The sequence below is a fragment of the Pelodiscus sinensis genome, chromosome 13 (genome assembly GCF_049634645.1).
Source record: "Pelodiscus sinensis isolate JC-2024 chromosome 13, ASM4963464v1, whole genome shotgun sequence".
NCBI classification, from domain to species: domain Eukaryota; kingdom Metazoa; phylum Chordata; order Testudines; family Trionychidae; genus Pelodiscus; species Pelodiscus sinensis.
The window spans coordinates 45,179,791-45,200,197 of NC_134723.1; the positions used below are offsets into that span (position 1 = coordinate 45,179,791).

At 46.8% G+C, this 20,407-nt stretch overlaps 1 protein-coding gene across 1 annotated transcript in view; it reads left to right on the forward strand.

Annotated features, from left to right (window-relative positions):
• GPC4 (glypican 4) overlaps positions 1-20,407 on the forward strand; it is a 137,903-nt gene that overhangs the window by 84,778 nt on the left and 32,718 nt on the right. The window contains exon 3 of the mRNA XM_075941139.1: positions 12,285-12,676. Within this exon, the coding sequence (XP_075797254.1) occupies positions 12,285-12,676 (392 nt within the window). The remainder of the gene's footprint in view (positions 1-12,284; positions 12,677-20,407) is intronic.

The window sequence follows — 20,407 nt, forward strand, 5'->3', positions numbered from 1 at the left end:
TCAGTTTTCCCTACATAAAGAGGGTAAAATTGTCTTCAGATGTGCTGAAACCTGATGGATTACTGGATTTATTAAAGTGTGTTGAAATCCTTCAATGGAAAGTGTGGTTCAAACACGAGGACTATCATCTGTCACAGTGAGGGAGGCTCCTATAATTTAAATAGCTGATTTTGGTGACTCATTTATTCTTGATGTTTAGAACATTGGGGGCAAAACTTTTGTCTCTGCACTCTTAGTTTTCTAGGCTAGAAATGAGGCTTTTTATCAAGAAGAAAATCCTCTATGAGGAACTGGATCTGCTCATTTAAACTCTCACTGGATGGATGTCAGTTTTCTGTTTTTCTTCTGCTGTTGCAACATATACTTGGCCATTTGAGTGAGCCCCTCTGAGCACGATTTATCTTTCCTTGGACTCAGTCTTGCAAATCCTTACTTGCTTGAGTTGGTCCCATTGAAGTCAATGGGATTACTCACCTGAGGAATTTGTCTAGGACTGGACTGCTTACGGTTTTGGTGCTTGGATTCAGCAATTGGCTTTAACAGGCGAAAGGAAAGGAAAGGAAGTTGGCAGTAGCTGAAACTGACAACGGATAGATATTCATAGTGAATATTGGTCCTTAACACGTACATTTTACCTATCAACAGCTCTCTTAGAACCACAGAGCATTATGTGACTTTCCATGTCAGCCGTGTTTCAGTGTGAAGTAGGGGACGCAAAATCCTATTTAATTAGTTAACCAGACGTTAAGTTTAACCCGTTAACCAATCAAACAGGAGACTGGCGGGGAGGGGTGGGCGGAGTGCTCCAGCCCCTATTGGTTAACTGTAATTTGTAAGCCTCACCCGTTAAGGGTGATGCTAACCAGTTAACCATTCACATCTCTAGTGTGAAGTGGTCTTCAGATGAACTTTAGTCTGGATTCTTCCTCAGTCACATAGAAGAATGGTGTGGGATAATTTGGAGTATTCCAATTAAATGTGATCTTTCCATCATATGGGGGTTGTCCTTTATGTTGAGGTCCACAAATCCATTTTGATGGGTAATTCAGCCACTAGCAGCTTTGGGGACAGAACTAGAGCTGTCAGTATTAGCAGCTGGGGAATGCCCTGGCTTCCGAAGGTTCCTGCCAGTTTTTTCTGCCCCCAAACTGACACCCGTGGCCAACCCAGCTGCAGAACTTTGGGGGTAGATGTTATCAGGCGGGAGTATGCTGAGTATTATTGTAAACTATACTTAGAAGGTCTACAGCGACTCCTATATTCCCCTTCCTGCACTCTGGTAAGGTGTAATAGAAGGATAGGGATTTCCTGCCCTGCCTCAAAGACTAGAAAAGTGTCAGGCGGTCATCCCTCAGTGCCACTGCAGGTTCATCTGCCCTGTTACAGAGTGCCATGTTTCTCCATCACCTCCGTAGCCTCTTGCCAGCAGCTGGCTGTGGAGTGATGAGGAAGAGGAGCCCAGAACCAGCAGGCATTAAGAGACTTCTTCATCCACCATTTATATATTTTTGGGCCTCCATTTTATAAGGCTAGAAGATTTCTTAGTGTGCTCAGTCCCGTGATTATCGCCGTGTTCCTCCAATAGATGAATGTGGCTGGGCTGGGCTGGGCTGTCCCGGAGGGTCAGGGATTCATCTTTCCTAAACAGGGGAGATTTTTACCTGAAAGAGTGGCTTCTTGACAGGCCTTGCACATCCGCCACATTGTGGTAGGCGTCTCAGCCCCCCTTGAGCACGAAAACTCGCTTGACACCAGGCCGGCAAACATGTGAAACGTCACCTGACGCTCTAAATGCCTCCTCCGGCTTTCACGAGCAATGCGAACGTGGGTGGGCAGCGTTGCAATAGTGGTTCCCTCTCAACCTGATAATGACCAGTCCTACGGGCTTCTGCCTGGGGGCGAGGGGAGGATAGAAGTGGGGTTCAAATAGGGTTGCCAGATGGTCTCCCAAAAAATACTGGACACGCGGTATTTTTTTGGTCGAGCAAAAAACCAAAAAGGAACGCGGGATAATAAGCTCCCCCTCCCCCGTTCCGGGGCACCCAGAGCGGCGATCGCAACCCCGCCTCCCAGCTGGGACTCCCAGGCTGGGAGGCGGGGCCACGATCGGCGTTGGGAGCCTGTGATTGCACAGAAGCCTGGCGGGGGCGGGGGAAGTGGCTGGGACTCCCAGCTACACCCCCACACCCTGGCTAGGCTTCTGAAGCACCCAGAGCAGTGATTGTGTCTTCTGACCAGACAAGAGCGCGCAAATACCAGACACCTGGCAACCCTTGGTTCAAATCTGTTTTGTGCGGCGCTGTGGGGCTGGCGTTTCTGTAAGGATTCGGTGAATCCTATTACAGAGGAAAATCCCCTGTCCTGGGTGGAGCAAAGCTCCCTGTCTCTGTGTGCACTGCCTACCAGAGGGGAACATCTGGACTTGGCAGAAGTCGGCTGAGCATGGTGGTCTCCTGTGCCCAGAAATATCTCGCTCTCGTCACAAGTAGATGAGTCGAGCCAGTGAGCAACCTCTGGACACAAGGGGGCCTGCACTGCTTTACTGGGTCTGGACCCAGGATGCAAGGTAGCCAGTGACCGTTTGGAAAGCTTGGAGAGATCCCTGCTAGTGTCCCACCTTGTGCCCCGCTCCCTAGGACCATATGCAAAGATACAAAGAGGAGAGCAAGCGTGATCCTGTTTGTACCTTTCTAAGTGACGAGGCTGTGGGATTGCTGGATGCCTGTCACAGAGGAGGTCTGTAATTGCAAGACCACATCTCCATGTGGGTTCAGACAGATTTAAAGTAAATAATCGGGTAGAGCAGTGGTCCCCAACGTTTCGTGGCTGCCGGGCGGATGAAGAAGTGCTGCAGTTCCGGGGGTGGGGCCACGCATGCGCTGTGCGCCCGCGGGCGGGGCCACCCACGAGCCACGTGCCTGTGGCCGGCACTGCACATGTGCTGTGCACCCAGGGCTGGGGCCGCCCACGCGCCTGGGGCCAGCACCATGCATGTGCCACGCGCCAGGAGCAGGGCCAGCCCAGATGTTTTGGCGGCTGTACATAAATGCCCCGGTGGGCCCCATGGCACCCACAGGCGCCACGTTGGGGACCACTGGGGTAGAGTGATTGTTGCTACCACAGATCCCAAAGGGCAGGTCAACATATTCCCCCATGCTTTCTACACATGCTTTGTAGTGCCAAGTGCAAAGGTGAAGTCTTTCTAGTGTGGTGCTTTTAGCATGGTCAAGAAGAGGTAAGCTTGTGTAAACCCCGACATTAAATGCTTCCTTGGGCATCCACCTCACTCCAACCCTGCAAGGGCATGTGGCATAGGGATGTAAAATTCCGTTTAATTAGTTAACCGTTACCTGTTCACATCCCTAGTGTGGCACAGCCTTAGAATCTTCTGCTGCTCTTAACAGCAGAACTGAATTACACCTGTAGAGGAGGTGGTGGTGTTATGCCTCCTGACCATAACGTGGGCTGCCAACTGGCTACTATCTCTAATCAGATGTGTTTCTTTTTGAATTGCGAGCTCCCTTTAATGAGAACAGTCTGATGCTTTGAATTCAAACAGGTAGTCCATGCATCTGTCATAGCACGCATTCCCAAAGCAAAGTTAAAGAACTATTCCTCCTTTTGTGATCTCAGGTCAGAGAAGTTTTGTCTCTTGTACTGAGATCAGCTTGATGGCCAGTAGTTCATGCTGGTCATCCTGTCTTAGCCAATGCCACTTTCTTTGTCTTGGGAGAAGTCTTCTCTGTGCCTTAACACCCAGCAGAGGAAGGTGGAAGTGATCTTGATATGCAATTTACCTTGTTTTGGTTGTCCCTACTTAAACGATAATCCTTTTTCTCACCCTGGAGGCACATCATAATGAAAATCCCATTGTAACAGACTGTGAATCTTAGCAGGGAGAAGAGAATGTATCCATACTTACCTGAAAACTTCCTTTCTTTGAGTAATGAGATCCTCGGATTCTGCCCTCCTGAGTTATCCAAAAATAGACGTGGAAATTCTTGGAGAACTTCAGGAGATGGGGGCATTTGTCTACTTCTGGGTCTGATTCTGCCTCCAAATTGCAATTGGGTTACCATGCTCGTTGGAATGGATCTGTGGATCTTATTAGTTGAAGAAAGACATTTTCAAGTAAAAGGATACCTTTTCCTGTTCTTCCGTATAGTGTATAAAGGCAGATTGGAAAGGTTTGTTTAAAAACGTAATTTATTTTCTTCTGGATTTTTACTTCAGAAATGTCAAGTCTGCTGCTTCGGATGTCTCAGAGCGCTTTGGCCAAATCTTAGTCATTGACATTACTGAAATTTAAATAGATGCTAACAAAAGCAAACAGAAGCAGGCCTTCTAAACAATCGGTCTGTTAATTCATTTTCTTTCTAAACTTTTAGTCTATTGGCTTTTGAGATTTCACCCTGTCTCTTGTCATCCTAGGTTGATAAGTTTTATTTTTCCCATGGTTTACTTAAAAAAAAATAAACAAACTGTTTTTTGGGTTTAGAACAACCTTTCTGGGCCTTTGCCTATCGCAAATAAATCTCTGCCGGTCTGCTCCACAGCTGCAGCATGTCAGACAATGGTTCTGTTAACATATCAGCAGAGCCCTGCCAATCAGCGGCTATCCCCTGCTATCTGCATCGTCATGGGTGCGGCTTATTTTTGCAGCTATGGGGGCGGATGTAAATTTTGGATCTTGAACCCTGCAATTTTGCAGATACCTGCTTTATATCCACGTGTCCACAGATCATCTTTGCAGAGCCGGATACCAGTTTTGTATCTGCGCAAGGCTCCATGGTGTTAATGCCTGATGGGCGGCTATCCTGCAGTTCCACCAAGCCAAAGACCCTTTTGCTTCACTCCACCATCTTATTTTGTTTTTAAAGTGGCATTTGCATGAGGGATGCAGCAGCTCAGTTGGTTTGGTAAGGAAACTATGCAACTGGAAGAATTTAGCCTGAAATAAATCACTTGTCGGCCTGTGTGTGAAAAGCCTGACAGGTACCGCTTTGATGGACGGGGTGTGTTGTCGTTATGCTCCATTGACAATGCACTTGTATGCTTTCCTATAGGTTATAGCAGTCAGTAAATCCACGGGCGTCCTGCATAGTGAGCTGGACTGCTGTGTGTTCATATTTTAGCAGGTTTGCAACAAGGGCCCTTGCTGCCACTTTTCATTGGTGAGGCACAAATGGCAAAATAGTTATTTCCACCCTTGCCCACTGTGTAATTAAAAAACAGTTGCTTTCTTTATAATAAAGGGGCAGCAGGAGGACCTGGAAACTGAAACCTCCATGGCGTAGCCAGCCCAGGGGCAGAGCATGAATTGGGCTTGCACGTCATCGGTGGCTCCTGATGTACATGCACAGGGCCCCCTAAGTGAGGGAGGGGGCTGCGAAGGTGCAGAGGGGCAGGCCCCATTTCTGTCCCCTGCACGCCAGGCTTAACTGCTGCAGCCCTGTCATGGCCTCCCGGACGGCTGGGCCCTCCTGGGTGGTCAGTTGCCATGGTAACAAGGCAGCATCTTGAGGCACTAGACCAGGATGGGGAGCCCAAGGCCCAGGGGCCGGATGCGGCCCTCAGCTTGCCTGGGCCCGGCCCCCGAGGCTCAGGGCACCATCCTGGCACTGTGGGGCTGGAGCACACACAATCTACTAGCCTGGGCTAGGCTCTGTGTGCGAGGGGAGTGTCTTTCTGCTTCTCAGTCAGGGGCCAGGTGTGTGTGTGGTGGTGGGGGGCCCTCAACTGTTTTTTCTGTGCGTTAGTGGCCCCCATCTCAAAAAGGTGCCTCACTTCTGACTTGGGACTTGTTCTCACCAGAGCTGCTCACCTCTGCTCCAAGCGGCACCATGGCTAGTCATAGTTCACCTTACAGTAGAGCATCTACATTAGCAATGTGTGCTGGTAGAGCAACTCCAGATCTGTGCCCTAGCCTTGCACCGACCTGAGGGAGCAGAAGCAGAAGTTGTAGTGATGCAGATAAAGAATTAAAAGAGAAGATTGGCGGTGGTAACTTTCTTAACTGAAACCAGAGCTAAACCCAGCTGTCTCTCCAGGCGTTGCACATCCTTCAGAGCACAGGGAGATGGCAAACTACCTTCTGGATTAAACAGACACAGTGTGTGCTTATTTCTTATAAAGACTATGGGAGTAATGTAAGAGTTTGCAATGTAAAATTCTGCTCTTCCTCTTCCCTTGTAATAATTCGTTTAGGTAGAAAATGGGAAACGTTGCTGCTTCGGTTTTAAAATTCCCATCAATATTGTATTCTCCATTTTTGCCAGTTTATACCTGGAGTGGGAGAAAGCTCTCCCTTTTTTGTGGGGGTGGTGTCAATTAGATCAGAGATCTTTTGGGGGTAGAGAGAGCCCAACATTTCACTGAATTGCAGACCTTTTGAGAGGGCAGCGAAGAATGATTTGTTGTCCATGAAAAAATGTTTGCATGTGACAGCATTTCACAGGAAGTCTGTCAATGTGATAATTTAATGAGTACAGATTGCATGCACCACAGCTGTAAAACATGCATTTACAATGCTGTAAAACGAGAAAGTAATCCTTTGTATGTAGGTTTTGTTTGCGAACAAGTCAATTTCCAACACAAATGAAAAGTGGTAATTTATTTTCCAAAGCAAACAGTCAAGATTGAAGAGAGAAACCTGCTATTTCTTTTCTCAAGGTTACAAGGTTAACTCTAGGTTATGCTGTAGCTTGTTAATCAGTGAATAGCTGGTTTCTGCAAGAGGCAGGATTAATATCTAACTAGGTGTTGTATGTTGCTATCTAGAAGGCTGTTTGAGAACAAGATCTGGAGAAACCTGATCGGTCATTTACTGCAAAACCTTCACACATTTGTAGGCTGGAGAAAAACGTTGAATGTTCCATGATTTCTATCCAAGCTAATTACTATAAGAGGAGAGAAAGAACATAACTTTAAGTTGCAGACACTTACATGTTACTAGCTTCTGGCATGGAAAATATCTTTAATTAAACCTTTGCTGCTAAATAAAAGCCACTGCTGATACAATGGGCGTGGTACAGAAATGACGGAGAAGAAAATTTCTTAGGTAAAATGTCATGGATGTTCTTCATTCTTTAGTCTCATAAACTTACAAGCTGGATAGCCATTGAAGGCAGCTTGCTATTTGTTCTTGCCATCACTCTCATCCCTACTTCTCGTGTCACCGTAAGTCCCCTTACAGCTTTCCTTCCCTTTTCTCTATAATGGGGTTAAGCATCCTTCATTCCGTTTGGCTTCTTCGGCTGTTTCTTTCTACAGCACCCTCGTACTATTTGGCACCTCCATTATAATAAGCAAAGCCCAGTGTCATCAAAGCTGGTTGTATGAGTCCCAATACCTTTAAACCAGCTGATGCTGCCCAAATTTCTAATGTTCAACCAGCACTCTAAATAGATATGGAACCAGATACTACAGCATGCCTGGCATTTATTATTTTTGGCTGCAGAGCCTTTTGTTTTGCAGGACTAGCCACTTAATCAGGGATTCACGTATCTTAATATATGACATCTGTTGCTTTGATCTTATCCCTTGTTAATGCCTTTTAATTGTGAGGGAGTCCATTAACTTTACATGGGCAACTTAGCATCCCAAGTCTCTGTTGAAATTTCAATAGGTCTTTCAAGGCCATTTTTTTCCAGGGCTGTCATCTTGTTTTAGGTCACTGAGCATATCCCAAGAAAATATTCGTGAGGAAATCTGCTATGGATTTCCTTGCAGTAGAAGAAGAATGCAGTTACATTTCAGCCAAACTGTTTGTGTGGAATAGTCCACAGATTACGTCTCCCTCCCCTCCCCATTTCTACCCCCTCCTTGTGCCATGTAGCACTACAGTGTCTGAGAATGCTACACTCACCAGTCTTTGGATTTTAGTGCTCAACAGAGCTAAAGTTGAACTGTGGGAGCTGTGGATTTACAGTGCTTCTCATTCCTTTGTCCTCCTCATTTGGAAACCTGCATAGAATATGCTAAATGTTTGTCAGCATTATAGGCCATACAAAAAACCAACCTACCCCTCCCCTACACGATGCCTTTTAAGTGAGGATTTCAGCATTCTTTTACTAAAGTGGTTAGCTCCTATTAACAAAGGCAGAAAGTGAGGTACTGGGAGTTAAGTGACATGACCAGGGTCTAGTACTACTTATAGACCATGGTACCTCTGTATTGTCTGCTTGCGACTCAGGCAGTCGCTGAGAAATGTGACTGGCTGGTATTTGGAAATTTACTACGTTTAATATTGGGATGTGCTCTCTTTCTTTTTTTACATTCCTTTTGGCCAAGGGAAAGTTACAATTTTGAAGACTGCAAACTTGTAGGCATTTGCTGCTAATTATGATTATGTTTTTCATTCTAACAGATATATATCTAGAAACAAAATCTCGCCGTTTCTCCCCCCAAGCAGAAATCGTTGCATGTTTCTAGGTGGTTGAACTGCCATAGGCCCCTAAAACAAGACTTGGGGGAAAAAAATCCTGTTCCCATTTGGAGTGTAAGAAACAAAATGAGTTTGAGCAGGAGAATAAGTGGGCCAAATTGGTATGAATTCATCACTTAGGGTTTTTTTTCTGGCTCAGCACAATCTTCTCCATGTTCATTTGATTGACCGTTGGAAACATTTAATGGTTTCTAACATAGGTGTCATTTCAAAGAATGAAATCTTTCTGTAGAATTGCCTGATGAATGTTAACTATGTGCTCAGTCTAGTTGTATTTGAAAATAAAACCTATCTGGTGATTTTAAAGACCCAAAAATTTGAAGGAAAGGAGGAAATAAGCTTTCAGAATGATTAAGTGAATTAGAAATTAATATACACCCCAAGCTAATCTCTCTAGTATGAACTCCACTGAAAAAAATCTTCCTAGACAGGAAATGCCAGTCATGGGAACTAAAGTAGAGATTCATGCTGATATTGGACAGAGGACATGTCGGGTTTTTGAAATCAATCTCCTCTTTGCTGGATCATTTCTCTTGTACTCCTAAGAGGCTACATTTTATACAGCTATGTCAACCACCAAGCCCCATGACTTTGCTAATAAGGAACTCGAAGAATGTTTCAGTGTTCCCAGAAAATGTTCTCTCTGTGTTAGTCTTTGTTTGTACTGGAGCACTTTGAAGACTAAAATTTGAACTTCAACATACTTGATACATTTTAACAGCATTTAAATTCAAACCGGGCCAATGATTTTTTTTTTTTTTTTGCTCCTTCTAACAACTTCTGGCTTTAAATGTGACTCTTTTGGGGATTAAAACACAGAGGCGCATTTTATTAAAAATTATTTGTTGGATGTGAGTCACCGCTAAGCATAGGTCAGAATTACAGCTATCTAGTGGCATAGACTGAAGAATGTTTCTCTTTTACGTACACAATTAAAGGAAACTTCTTGAACCTCGCTCAGGAGTTCCAAAGTTAGGATTCAAACTAAAGTCCCATCGTTAGCTATTTTTAATTAGAGATGAGTTTTCCTTCATCAGTTTTGCAAATACTTTCACCCTTTTGCTTGGAGAGATTAAAACAATTTTGGCAGGTGAGTAAAGGATAACTGCTTCTTCACGATACATAGCATGGTAGGAGCGGGCAAGTAGATGCTTGAACCTTATCATAGACCATTAGAACTGGAAGGGACCTCAAGAGCTCATCAAGTCCAGTCCCCTGCCCTCACGGAAGGACCAAGCACTGTCTAGATCATCCCTGACAGGTGTCTGTCTAACTGTCTCTTAAATATCTCCAGTGATGGAGGCTTCACAACCTCCCTAGGCAATTTATTCCAGCACTCTCAAATCTCACAGATAATTTACTTATTTCCTTTATAGTATATAGGCACCTGCCTCCAGGTAAAAGCAATATTGTCCTATAGAGGCCAAAAACAAACAGATGTTCACTCCTTCCCCCCGTCCTCACATATCCTTGTTCAGACCTTGGAGGCAAACAGTTTGCCTCACTCTTTGTCCAAACCTTATAAATGCCACGTTTTTCTTCTCTTTGAACTCTCTCATCGCTTCGGCAGGAAAAGATTTGCTTTGGATTGGTCGGCAATAGCTATATGTTGTAATTGGCCCATGCGCCATTTATACCAATTTGATGTGAAAGCTTCTGCTTGAATTCGGAGGTTTCTGCCTCACAAAGTGCGCAGGACAACCTTCCACGCAGCCCAGGTTAGAGTTGGTAGGAGAACACATGGCCTGTAAGTAAAGTGAAAATTACAGGCGCTCGTGGTGAGGAGCTTGGTATGAAACAGGAGAATTGAAGCTCTTCAAAGGATAGAAACAGGTTCAGCAGTACAGGAATCCCAGGATGTGTCCCATGCTGAGCAACCTGAGAGGCCCGTACACAGCGGCGGATATAGGGCAGGGCGAGTGGGGCGGCTGCCCCAGGCCCTGCACTTCAATAGGCCCTGCGCCAGCGCCAGGGGTGGACTGTCCCGGCGGGATACTGGGAATTTCCCAGTGGGCCGTCCGCCAAAGGGCCGGTGGGCGGCTGCTGGAGGAGGAGGGGGATTGTGATGGGATGCTGCAGGCCCGCACTTTAAATTCCCCGGTGCTGGCCAGTACGGGCCATGTGGGGCCGAGAGAGCGCCTGCGCGGCGTGCTGAAATGCCGCGCAACAGCTGAGAGGGGAGACACCCAGGCGTGGCGTGATGTCACCGCCCGGGACTTTAAAACCACATGGCCCAGCGTTGCACCGCTCGGTTCGGCACGTGGTCTGGAGCCTGGGCCGGGGTTGCGGCCGCCCTGCAAACTGGAAGGCAGAAGGTGGATGGCAGAGGAAGGGGCTTGTGCTGAGGGGAGAGGAGCGGGTCAGGAGAAGAAAGGGGAAGGCACCAAGGGGCAGTGTGGAGGAGAGACAAATGCCAGGGGGCCAAGTGGAAACAATGAGGAAAAGGACAGGAGGGGAGGTGTCAGTGGGAGGGGGACAGGGTGATGATGGGAGAGGAGAGGGTAAGGGCATTGGGGGCTAGAGGGGTGAGGGGAAGTGCTGGGAGAAGGCTAGGAAGAAGGGGTGGGTATGAGGAAGGCGGGGATGGAGCAAGTCATGTGAGAGGGCACAGGGGCATGAGGGGAATGGGGGTAGAGTGGTGAGGGGATGGGCATCAGGGAAAAAGAGGGCAAAGGGGGCAGGAGCAGTGTGGGAAGGGGGGACACCAGGAGGGTGCAGGGCTAAGGGAAGGTGCAGGTGCCAAGGGATTCTGGGGGTGAAGCAGAAGGACAGAAACCTGCAGGGGAGAGAACAGCACCAGAGGAGAGAGGCAGGGCAGGTGCATAGAGGAAGGTGTTAGGAGAGGGGGTAGCTCACCTGATCAGAGTGGGGCTACTGAAGGAGTGGGCACAGGGGGGATGCCTTTTTTCTATTTTTTCTATTTTTTCTCCAAAGGGGGCCCCGCGAAATTGCGCTGCCCTGGCCCCGCAAAACTCTCATCCGCCCCTGCCAGTACAGAACACCTAGGAAGGGCCGATGGCGGTTCGTTAGATAGCATGCCCTCTCTGTTGGGCCAGTGGATCTGTATGCTACCTGGAGACACCAAACGGCTAGAGCGGCTGGCTTTTGGATGAGATGAAACCAATGGTCCTGTCCATTTGCTGCCGTTGAATATTTCCTGGTGCTCTTCGCAAGTAAAAGCCTGTAACCTTTAACTCTTATGGTAGTTCCAACTTGTGTAAATGCTTCTACCCCCCCATTATGGTAACATGTAAAAGCCATCACCAGAATTGGAACCCTAAAGAACTTACAACTCACACTCAGAAGGCAATGGAAGAACCCCAAGTGTATTTCAGAAATCTTACTTAAAGAAGCTCATTATTTTTGCAGCCTGACTTGTGGTTTGTTTTTTTAAAACATTTGGGGTTGGCAATTGCTGAAATGCTAGAACCAGTTATTACGAACACTCACTTTGAAGTGTTGGTGTGCGTGTATGTGTGTGCATATATGTTTCATGACAGTCCATGTTTGAAAATAACTTTTTAAAAGGAACTTGCATTATTTTTCCATTTGGCTGGCTTTTTGCCTTGCTATTCAGTTATGGATGGAAAGGGGTTTCAGTCATCCATGTCTTAGGATCTGTTCCCTTTATTTATCAAATATGAACAAAACTGATGAAAAATACCATTACTTTAAGCACTTAAGTGAAGTTCCCATCAGACCTCTTAGCTTTGCATTTCATTTGTGTTATTGTTGAATCATTGAAGGAAATATTTGAAAAGCTTGTGTACTTGTGAAAATGATTAGCCTGGGATTGTTTCCTGTATGTTTTCATTTATCTTTTTTTTTTTCCCTTCAGAATTCTTCAAAGAACTGCTTGAAAATGCAGAGAAATCCTTGAACGACATGTTTTTGCGGACATACGGTCGTTTGTACATGCAGAACTCTGAACTTTTTAAGGATCTCTTCATAGAGCTGAAGCGGTACTACGTGGGTGGGAACGTAAACCTGGAAGAGATGCTGAATGACTTCTGGGCGCGTCTCCTGGAGCGGATGTTTCGATTAGTGAACCCCCAGTACCAATTCACAGATGAATACCTTGAATGCGTCAGTAAGTACACAGAACAGCTGAAGCCATTTGGAGACGTACCACGGAAACTAAAACTACAAGTGACACGCGCGTTTGTGGCTGCTCGCACTTTTGCACAAGGCCTGGCAGTGGCAAGAGATGTCGTTACCAAAGTGTCTGCGGTGAGCTAAGTTTGATACCTACTTTCCTACTAAGTGCAGCTGGGTTGGCCGGTGGTGGAGAGTGACAGCGCTCAGAATGCCGCCAGGTCGGCAAAGCATTTAAGTGTGAACTTGACGTTAAGCCCATGATTAAATACTTTGCTGGCTCAGGTGTTTTATGGCAGGTAGAGGCTGAATCTGAGTCAAATGGTATCCCATTGTAGGGATATCGGATGCATGGCAGTAGATCTTCCACAATCGGGTAACTCAGGTTCCAATAACCAGGGCTTGACAAACTATACAATCACGGGCGAGTAGATTTCAGCCGCGCGCCCCGTTCATTTGCAGCATGCGAGTGGTTTTCGCCGCCGTTTGTCAAGTCCTGCCAATAACTCATGTTGTACTGTTAGCTTCTTGTTTGCACTCGGCAGCCCCTGCCTTAGGTTCCATATAAGAGGTTGTGCGGGTGGCAATTAAAATGCTTGCTTGAAACAAAATGATTTGTACAGTAAGCTTTCCAAACTACCACCCCTTGCATCTCTCTGAAGCCTGACCTGTTGGTTTGAGTCAGTGTGACGTGGTGGAAACAGCTAACAGATAGTATATGGAACACGGGTTTGCAAACTATGGGTTGTGACCCAGGGCTGGCTGGTGGAACGTCGGGCACCGGGTCTGATTGCTGCAGGGGGATCAAATGTGTGTGTGTGTCGGGGGGGAGGGGGCGCTAAGTAGGTACCTGCCTGTCCTGGCACCGCAGACTATGGGTGGCGGGGGGTGCACAGGGACCTAGGTGGAGGGGGGTGCACAGGGCTTCCCACAATGCCCCTGCCCTGAGCACTAGCTCCGCACTCCCATTGGCTGGGAACCTGCTGCCGGCTGCTACTGAGGGCAGCGTGGTCTGCGGGGCCAGGAGAGGCAGAAAGCTGCCATAGCCCCACTACTGCCCGGGAGTCGCTTGAGGTCAGCCCCTCCTGCCCCAGCCCCGAATACCTTCACCCAAGTTGGAGTCCCCTCCTATGCCTCGAAGCTCTCATCCTCAGACCCACCTGGAGTCCACACTCTAGTCCAGTGTTTCCCAATTTTATTTGGCCCCGGAACCCTTTTCAGCTTAAAAGAATTTCAAGGAACCCCTAGGGTTGCCAGCGTAAAATTTGTCAAGAAAAAAAAAAAGCTACAAAATAGACTGTCTCTTTAAGAGGCGGCGGGGGAGTGCCGCGTTCTCGCGGAACCCTTACTTTCCCCGGGGTTCCGTGGCGCACCAGTTGGGAAACACTGCTCTCGTCACATTATGTTGTGAGGGGCATCACCAGTTTTCTTCAACTGTGAGGAACACACATTTGAAAACCGCTGGTCTAGAATATCATCAGGTTCAGTTCTCACTGGGTTTTTGTGGTCTCTTCCAGTTCAACATTTTCAAGATTTCAGGCATTTTAAGCATTTTTACACACCTGACTTTATTGTGTGAAGGTCGGACTTCTAGTTCTAGCTATTTATATTGTGACTAGGGATGTAAGAGTATAGCCGTGATAAGCATGAGCCTATTGGTTATCCAAGCGGGTGCCAGTGTGCTGCAGGTACTTGTAATTTTTCAGCATTACATGGTTAGCCAATTACCTGCATTTTAACATCCTTGATTGTGACAGATCAGTAGCCGATGATTGAATAGGACTCCACTGTGGTAGGTACAGTGCAAACGAGATATGTGTTACTTTGAACTCCTCGAGCACAGTCTCTGAAGGACTGCTTCATGAAGAGTGAAATGAAAATGTAAACAAATTTGGTTGAATATATCTTGCACAAGAATTTTTTAATTAAATGTGGCATTTAATACTCGCAAACATTAAATGACTAAAGCAATTCAGTGATTACCTCCATCACCAGGGCTCGACAAATGCACTCGCCCGTGGCGAGTAGATTTTATCAGCTGGCGAGTGTAGGGGCGGACTGGCCCGGTGGGCGGTTGTGACGGGCTGGCCAAAGCCTACACTACAGGCAGCACGGCCCCATCCGATCCGCTGGCCGGGCGGAGGAGCGGAGCGCCGCCGGGAAGGGGGAAGCGCAGTGATTCTCAGCGCCGGGGTGCCTGTGTGCAGCTCCGGCGCGAGGAGGCGGGGCACGAGCCAGGGGGTGGGACGCCGGCAGACACCAGGATGCTGGCGTGACATGGCCGCGCTGATTTTAAAGGGCTGCGGCAGCCCGGCTCTGACTGCGTGGCCCTGGAAGTTGGCTGCGGCACAGCCACGCCACACCCCACCGGCTCCAGTCCTGCCGTGGCCCCAACCTCCTCACCGGTGAGAGACCGCTCCCGGCCGACCACCCAGCACACTGCACCCGCCCCACGCCGCTTTGTCTCCACGCCGCCTGTTCCCCGTGCCACCCCTGAACCCCGGATCCCCTGCTCTCCCTCTTCCCTGCGACTCTCTGGCTCTGGGCCGCCCTTGCACCCTTCTCCCCTCCGATCCCTGCCCCCCCCAGCTCTGTGCTGCCCATTCCCTGCACTGCCCCTAGACCCTGATCCCTCTGCCCCTCCCATTCCCTGTGCCTCCACCACACCCCACGTCCCTCTGGCTCTGCGCCTCCCATTCCCCGCACCACCCCTGTACCTCCCCCCACTGTTCCCTGCACCCTTCTGGCTCTGTGCTGTCCCTGCACCCTGTTTCCCCTGTGGGTTGGGAGTGAGGGGTGCTTGTCCATAGGGACAGGGCAGGGAAAAGGCTGCTGTGACCCAGCAGGGAGTGAAAGGGGGAGTTCACTTGAAGCGCCTTTGCCTTTATGGAAAAAAACAAATGAAAATGCTATTTGCTATTTATAGGGCTAAAATGCCGGGACAGAAATGAAAACAAACAAACAAAAAACCCCATTGCAAAATGCAAATGTGTAAAACACAACAAAATAAGGGGGGGGGTGGCCAAAAATGTTTTGCTTGGGGCAGCAAAAAAACTAGATCTGGCCCTGGGGGAGCGGAAGGGGTTGGGCTGGACTGGACTGTGGAGAGGGGAGGGGAAAAATATGGGGAAGAGGCTTGTGCTGAGGGGACGGGAGGGGAGGAGGTCAGGAGAAGAAGAAGAAGAAGAAAGGGGAAGGCACCAAGGGACAGGGGTGCAGGAGAGACAAATGCCAGGGGGCCAAGTGCAGAGAATGAGTTAAAGGGCAGGAGGGGAGGTGTCAATGGGAGGGGAGTCAGGGTGATGCTGGGAGAGGAGAGTAAGGGCACTGGGGGCGGGAGGGGGAGGTGCTGGGAGAAGGCTAGAAAGAAGGAGTGGGCACGAGGAAGGCGAGGATGGAGCAAGTCATGTGTGAGGGCACAGGGGCATGAGGGGAACGGGGGCAGAGGGTGATGAGGGGGTGGGCATCAGGGAAAGAGAGCAAAGGGGGCAGGGGCAGTGAGGGAAGGAGGAGGCACCAGGAGGGTGCAGGTGCCAGGGGATTCTGGGGGTGAAGCAGAAGGGCAGACACCTGCAGGGGAGGGACCAGCACCAGAGGAGACAGAGGGCAGGTGTGTAGAGGGAGTGTTTGGAGAGGGGATGAGGAGGGGTAGCTCACTTGATCAGAGTGGAGCTAGTAGAGGAGTGGGCACAGGGCGGAGAGAAGGGCTGGTGGTGGGAGGGCAGGTCTCAGGAAGGCCGAGGGCAGTGAGAAGGGCAGGAGTCAGGACAGCAGGGGTGGATGAGGGGTTGGGGGCAGCAGGCACCAGGGGAGCTGATGGAGCATGGGGAGGAGACATGGCAGCAAAGGGAAAAGGTAGAGGTTTATAAGATATTTATTAATAACTTGGGTGATATTTATTAATAACTTATTAGTAATTACTGTTCTTATTCTTATTAGGAATTTATGCTATTAAAAAAACACTTTTTGGAGGGGAGGCTGGCAAGTCCCTTTTTTGTCTGGTGAGTAGGGTTTTCCAGTATTTGTCGAGCCCTGTCCATCACTGTACATAAAATGCTTTGAAGTGGTGAAGGATGCTTTTTTATTGAATCTGACTTGTTAGAGGAACCTCGAAAGGTGATTGTTCATAACAACAAATACAGGTGATTTCAAGTTAAATGTAAATTTATTTCCTAGAGACTGGTAAATGTAATGTCAACACTTAAGCACACAGGGAAATTCTCTTCCCATCTACCTGGTTACAAAATGCCTAATAGACTGAAAGCCAATTAGGATACAAAGCAGGAAAGACAAGCTTGAACCACACTACAAGTGACAGAAATTTGTAAAGTCTCTTGAAATATCCTGTGGACTTGCTTAAAAGCACAAATATAATATTGGTGGCAACACAAATAAGATTCTGTAAAGGAGAAGGAATCATTCAAATTAAGGATGTAAAATCCTGATTCAGCACTTAACCGGTTAAATATTAGCCAGCTACAGCGGGATACTGGCCCCCGTCCTGGGGGTGAGGCTGCGAGCGGCTCCCAGCCCCGCCGGGGCAGCCCTCCATCCATGGCAGGCTGTGGTTGAGGGGGGCTCTTCTGGGCACTGGATAATCAATGACCCGTTCACATCCCTAATTCAAATTGCTTTTACTGACAAGGACAATAGTAAGATACAGCTAGCCTAAAAGTCTCATTTTTAAGTAAAAAAGTAAGTGTGTGTGTGTGTGTGTGTGTATATAAAAGAAAGAGAAAGAGGAAAAAAAATGTTGGGAACATCTTGTTTTCCAAGTTTCAGAGGGAGGTTATAAATAAATTACAAGCAGTTTTACTTGTTCGGACATCTTGAACGTGTCTGTTTTTACAACCAGGTTAATACTGTAAATAAATTTCCCCGTGGCATAAACCTTTTCTTTCATACTGGGGAAGCTTTGCTGTATGTAACTCCTACAGTATGCGGGCTCTTCTCAGTTGATGATAAATTACATGTGTTCATTGATGCGAGTCTGCATAGGAAATAAGCACTACCCAAGACCTCCCATAACCTCAGATGCAAAGTCCAAGTACTGGGTGGGAGGGGGAGATTGTATGTTGACCAGGTAAGATGGAAGGCAGGCTTGCAAGTCTGCCGTGTGCACTGTTGGCTTGGGTTTCAGTTGCTGTCATTTGGGCGTCTTTCGCTTCTATTTAGGTGTGGGGGAAATGATGGAGAGCAATTTCCACGTTGTAGAGACGACAACTGGAGTTGCATTCTTTGATTAATTCCAGGGGGAAGTCTATGAGTTAACCAGTGTGGTATTTCTGAGTACAGAGTTCAGACTTACACCCTGACTTGATGGAGAGTAAAGATATCGGCGTGAGAGAGGTTGTCTAACTTTTATGTTCTATCCGATCAGAATTGATTGGAATGGCTTATGACTCAACACTGTGTAACCAAGGCTACAGTTCCCGCATCTGTTGTGAATCAAACTCATGAACTCAAGGTGGCATTGTGAGGTTTCGGCTTTGAAGCTCTTTGAGCATAAAATGGCATTGGATTCTAGAATTAATTGCTTGAGTTTACCAGGTTAAGCAGGAAAGTACTCAGCTGCAAAGAGAGTTTTATCAAGAGTATAACTGTTGGGTTACATTTTAGAATTTCCCATTGTAAATTATGCAGGAGATGTCCTTTTTGCAACCAATGACTGCACACCGTGCAGTTGAATTCCAGAGGTGTATGATTGATTCAAAATATGTAATGCCTTTCTATTGTATTTAGTCTTGTTCAGCAGAAAAAGTTTGTTTCTGTAAACTGTGGTAGAAAATTCTTCTATGAAATGAAATATTTTTTGAAGGGTTTCCACAACATTCATTTGGAGGTAAGCGGGGGATTGTTTTCCTCATTATTTTTAGATTAAATTCAGTATTACCACTCTCTCGAATTGCTCCATTAATTTTTGTTGTTTTCCTAAGGTACGTCTACACAGCAACATTATTTTGAAATAACTTAGTCCACGTTTACACAGCAGGCAGTTATTTCGAAATAGTGTCGAAATACTGTCAAGCTGAAGGACATCTTACTCCGACTCCTGTAACCCTCATTGTACAAGGAGTAATGGAAGTTGGAGGAAAAATGCTCTATTTCGAAATAAGTGCTGTTTAGACGCTCCCAAATGACGTAGCTCAATTTGCATAGCTTATTTTGAGTTATGCCCTGCTGTGTAGATGCACCTCTAGGCTACGTCTACACTGGCATGATTTTCTGGAAATGCTTTTAACGGAAAAGTTTTCCGTTAAAATCATTTTTGGAAAAGCGCGTCTAGATTGGCAGGACGCTTTTCCGCAAAAGCACTTTTTGCAGAAAAGCGTCCGTGGCCAATCTAGACGCGCTTTTCCACAAAAAAGCCCCGATCGCCATTTTCGCGATCGGGGTTTTTTTGTGGAAAACAAATCTGAGCTGTCTACACTGGCCCTTTTGCGCAAAAGTTTTTCAGAAAAAGACTTTTGCCCGAACGGGAGCAGTATAGTATTTCCGCAAAAGCACTGACAATCTTACATGAGATTGTCAGTGCTCTTGCGGAAATTCAAGCGGCCAGTGTAGACAGATGGCAAGTTTTTCCGCAAAAGCAGATGATTTTGCAGAAAAACTTGCCAGTCTAGACACAGCCCTAGTGTTTTACTAACTCCAGAGAACATGGGGGTTTTGTTTATAGTTTGAATTGACCTGAAATCTGAGGGTTAAATCTTTTCTGCTTTTGCTGTACAAGAATGGCCGAGGTAGTGAAAATTGATGCTGTTTTTTATGCAAACAAGAATTGGAAATGGTTATCTGAGGATTTTCTAGATCAGAAAGAATCAGCATTGTGAAGTCCAGCTGTGTTTGTTTCCACATAGTGCTGTAGATGAGAGCAAAGAGACCATTGCCGTAGTGTGGACTGGATGACTTTCCAAATACTCTCTATATTTTCACATCTTTTCTAGGAAGAAACATGATTTTGGAATGTGATTTTCTTGGACAGGGAAATGAAGAGGTAACATTGGAAGGTGCCAAAGACATCAATTTTAGAAGCTAAAATGCCACAAATGGGGGAAAAAATACTGAAACCTTTTTTCCTGAATTTGAATGCATTGAAAAGCCATATACCACTGCTCTAATAGTGCTATAATCACACTGTTTTCACCGGAGCATGTTTCGTTCTTGTTTATAACATGTACATGGAGAACATAATAGTCACTGTCACGTAAGAACAGCCAAACTGGGTCACACTGAAAGTCCATCAAGTCCAATTTCCTGTCTTCCAACAGTGGCCAATGCCAGGTGCCCCCAACGGGAATGATTAGAACAGGTAATCATCAAGTGATCACTTCCTTGTCGCCCATTCCCACCTTCTGACAGACACTAGGGACACCTTTCCTACCTATCCTGCTTAATAAGCATTGATGGACCTATACTCTAGGAATTTACCTAGTTCTTTTTAGAACCTTCTTCAAGTCCTGGTCTTTACCACAATGTCCTCTGGCAAGGAGTTCCACAGGTTGTGTCTTGTATGAAGAAAAACTTCATTATGTTTGTTTTAAACCTGCTACCTCTTAATTTCATTTGGTGACTCCTAGTTCTTGTGTTATGGGACTATCTTTTCCTTATTCACTTTCTCCACACCAGATACGATTTTATAGATCTCTAGCGTATTCCTCCCCCTTAGTCTTCTCTTTTCTACAGTGAAAAGTCCCAGTCTTTTGAATCTCTCTTCATCTGGCACCGGTTCCAAACCCCTCATTATTTTTGTTTCCCTTTTCTGAACTTTTTCCAATGCTAAGATAAGATACAGTTTAAGAGAGAAACCATAAAATAACATCCAAGTCATACATTGGAAATGAAGCTTATACTTCCCCTAGAAGAGTC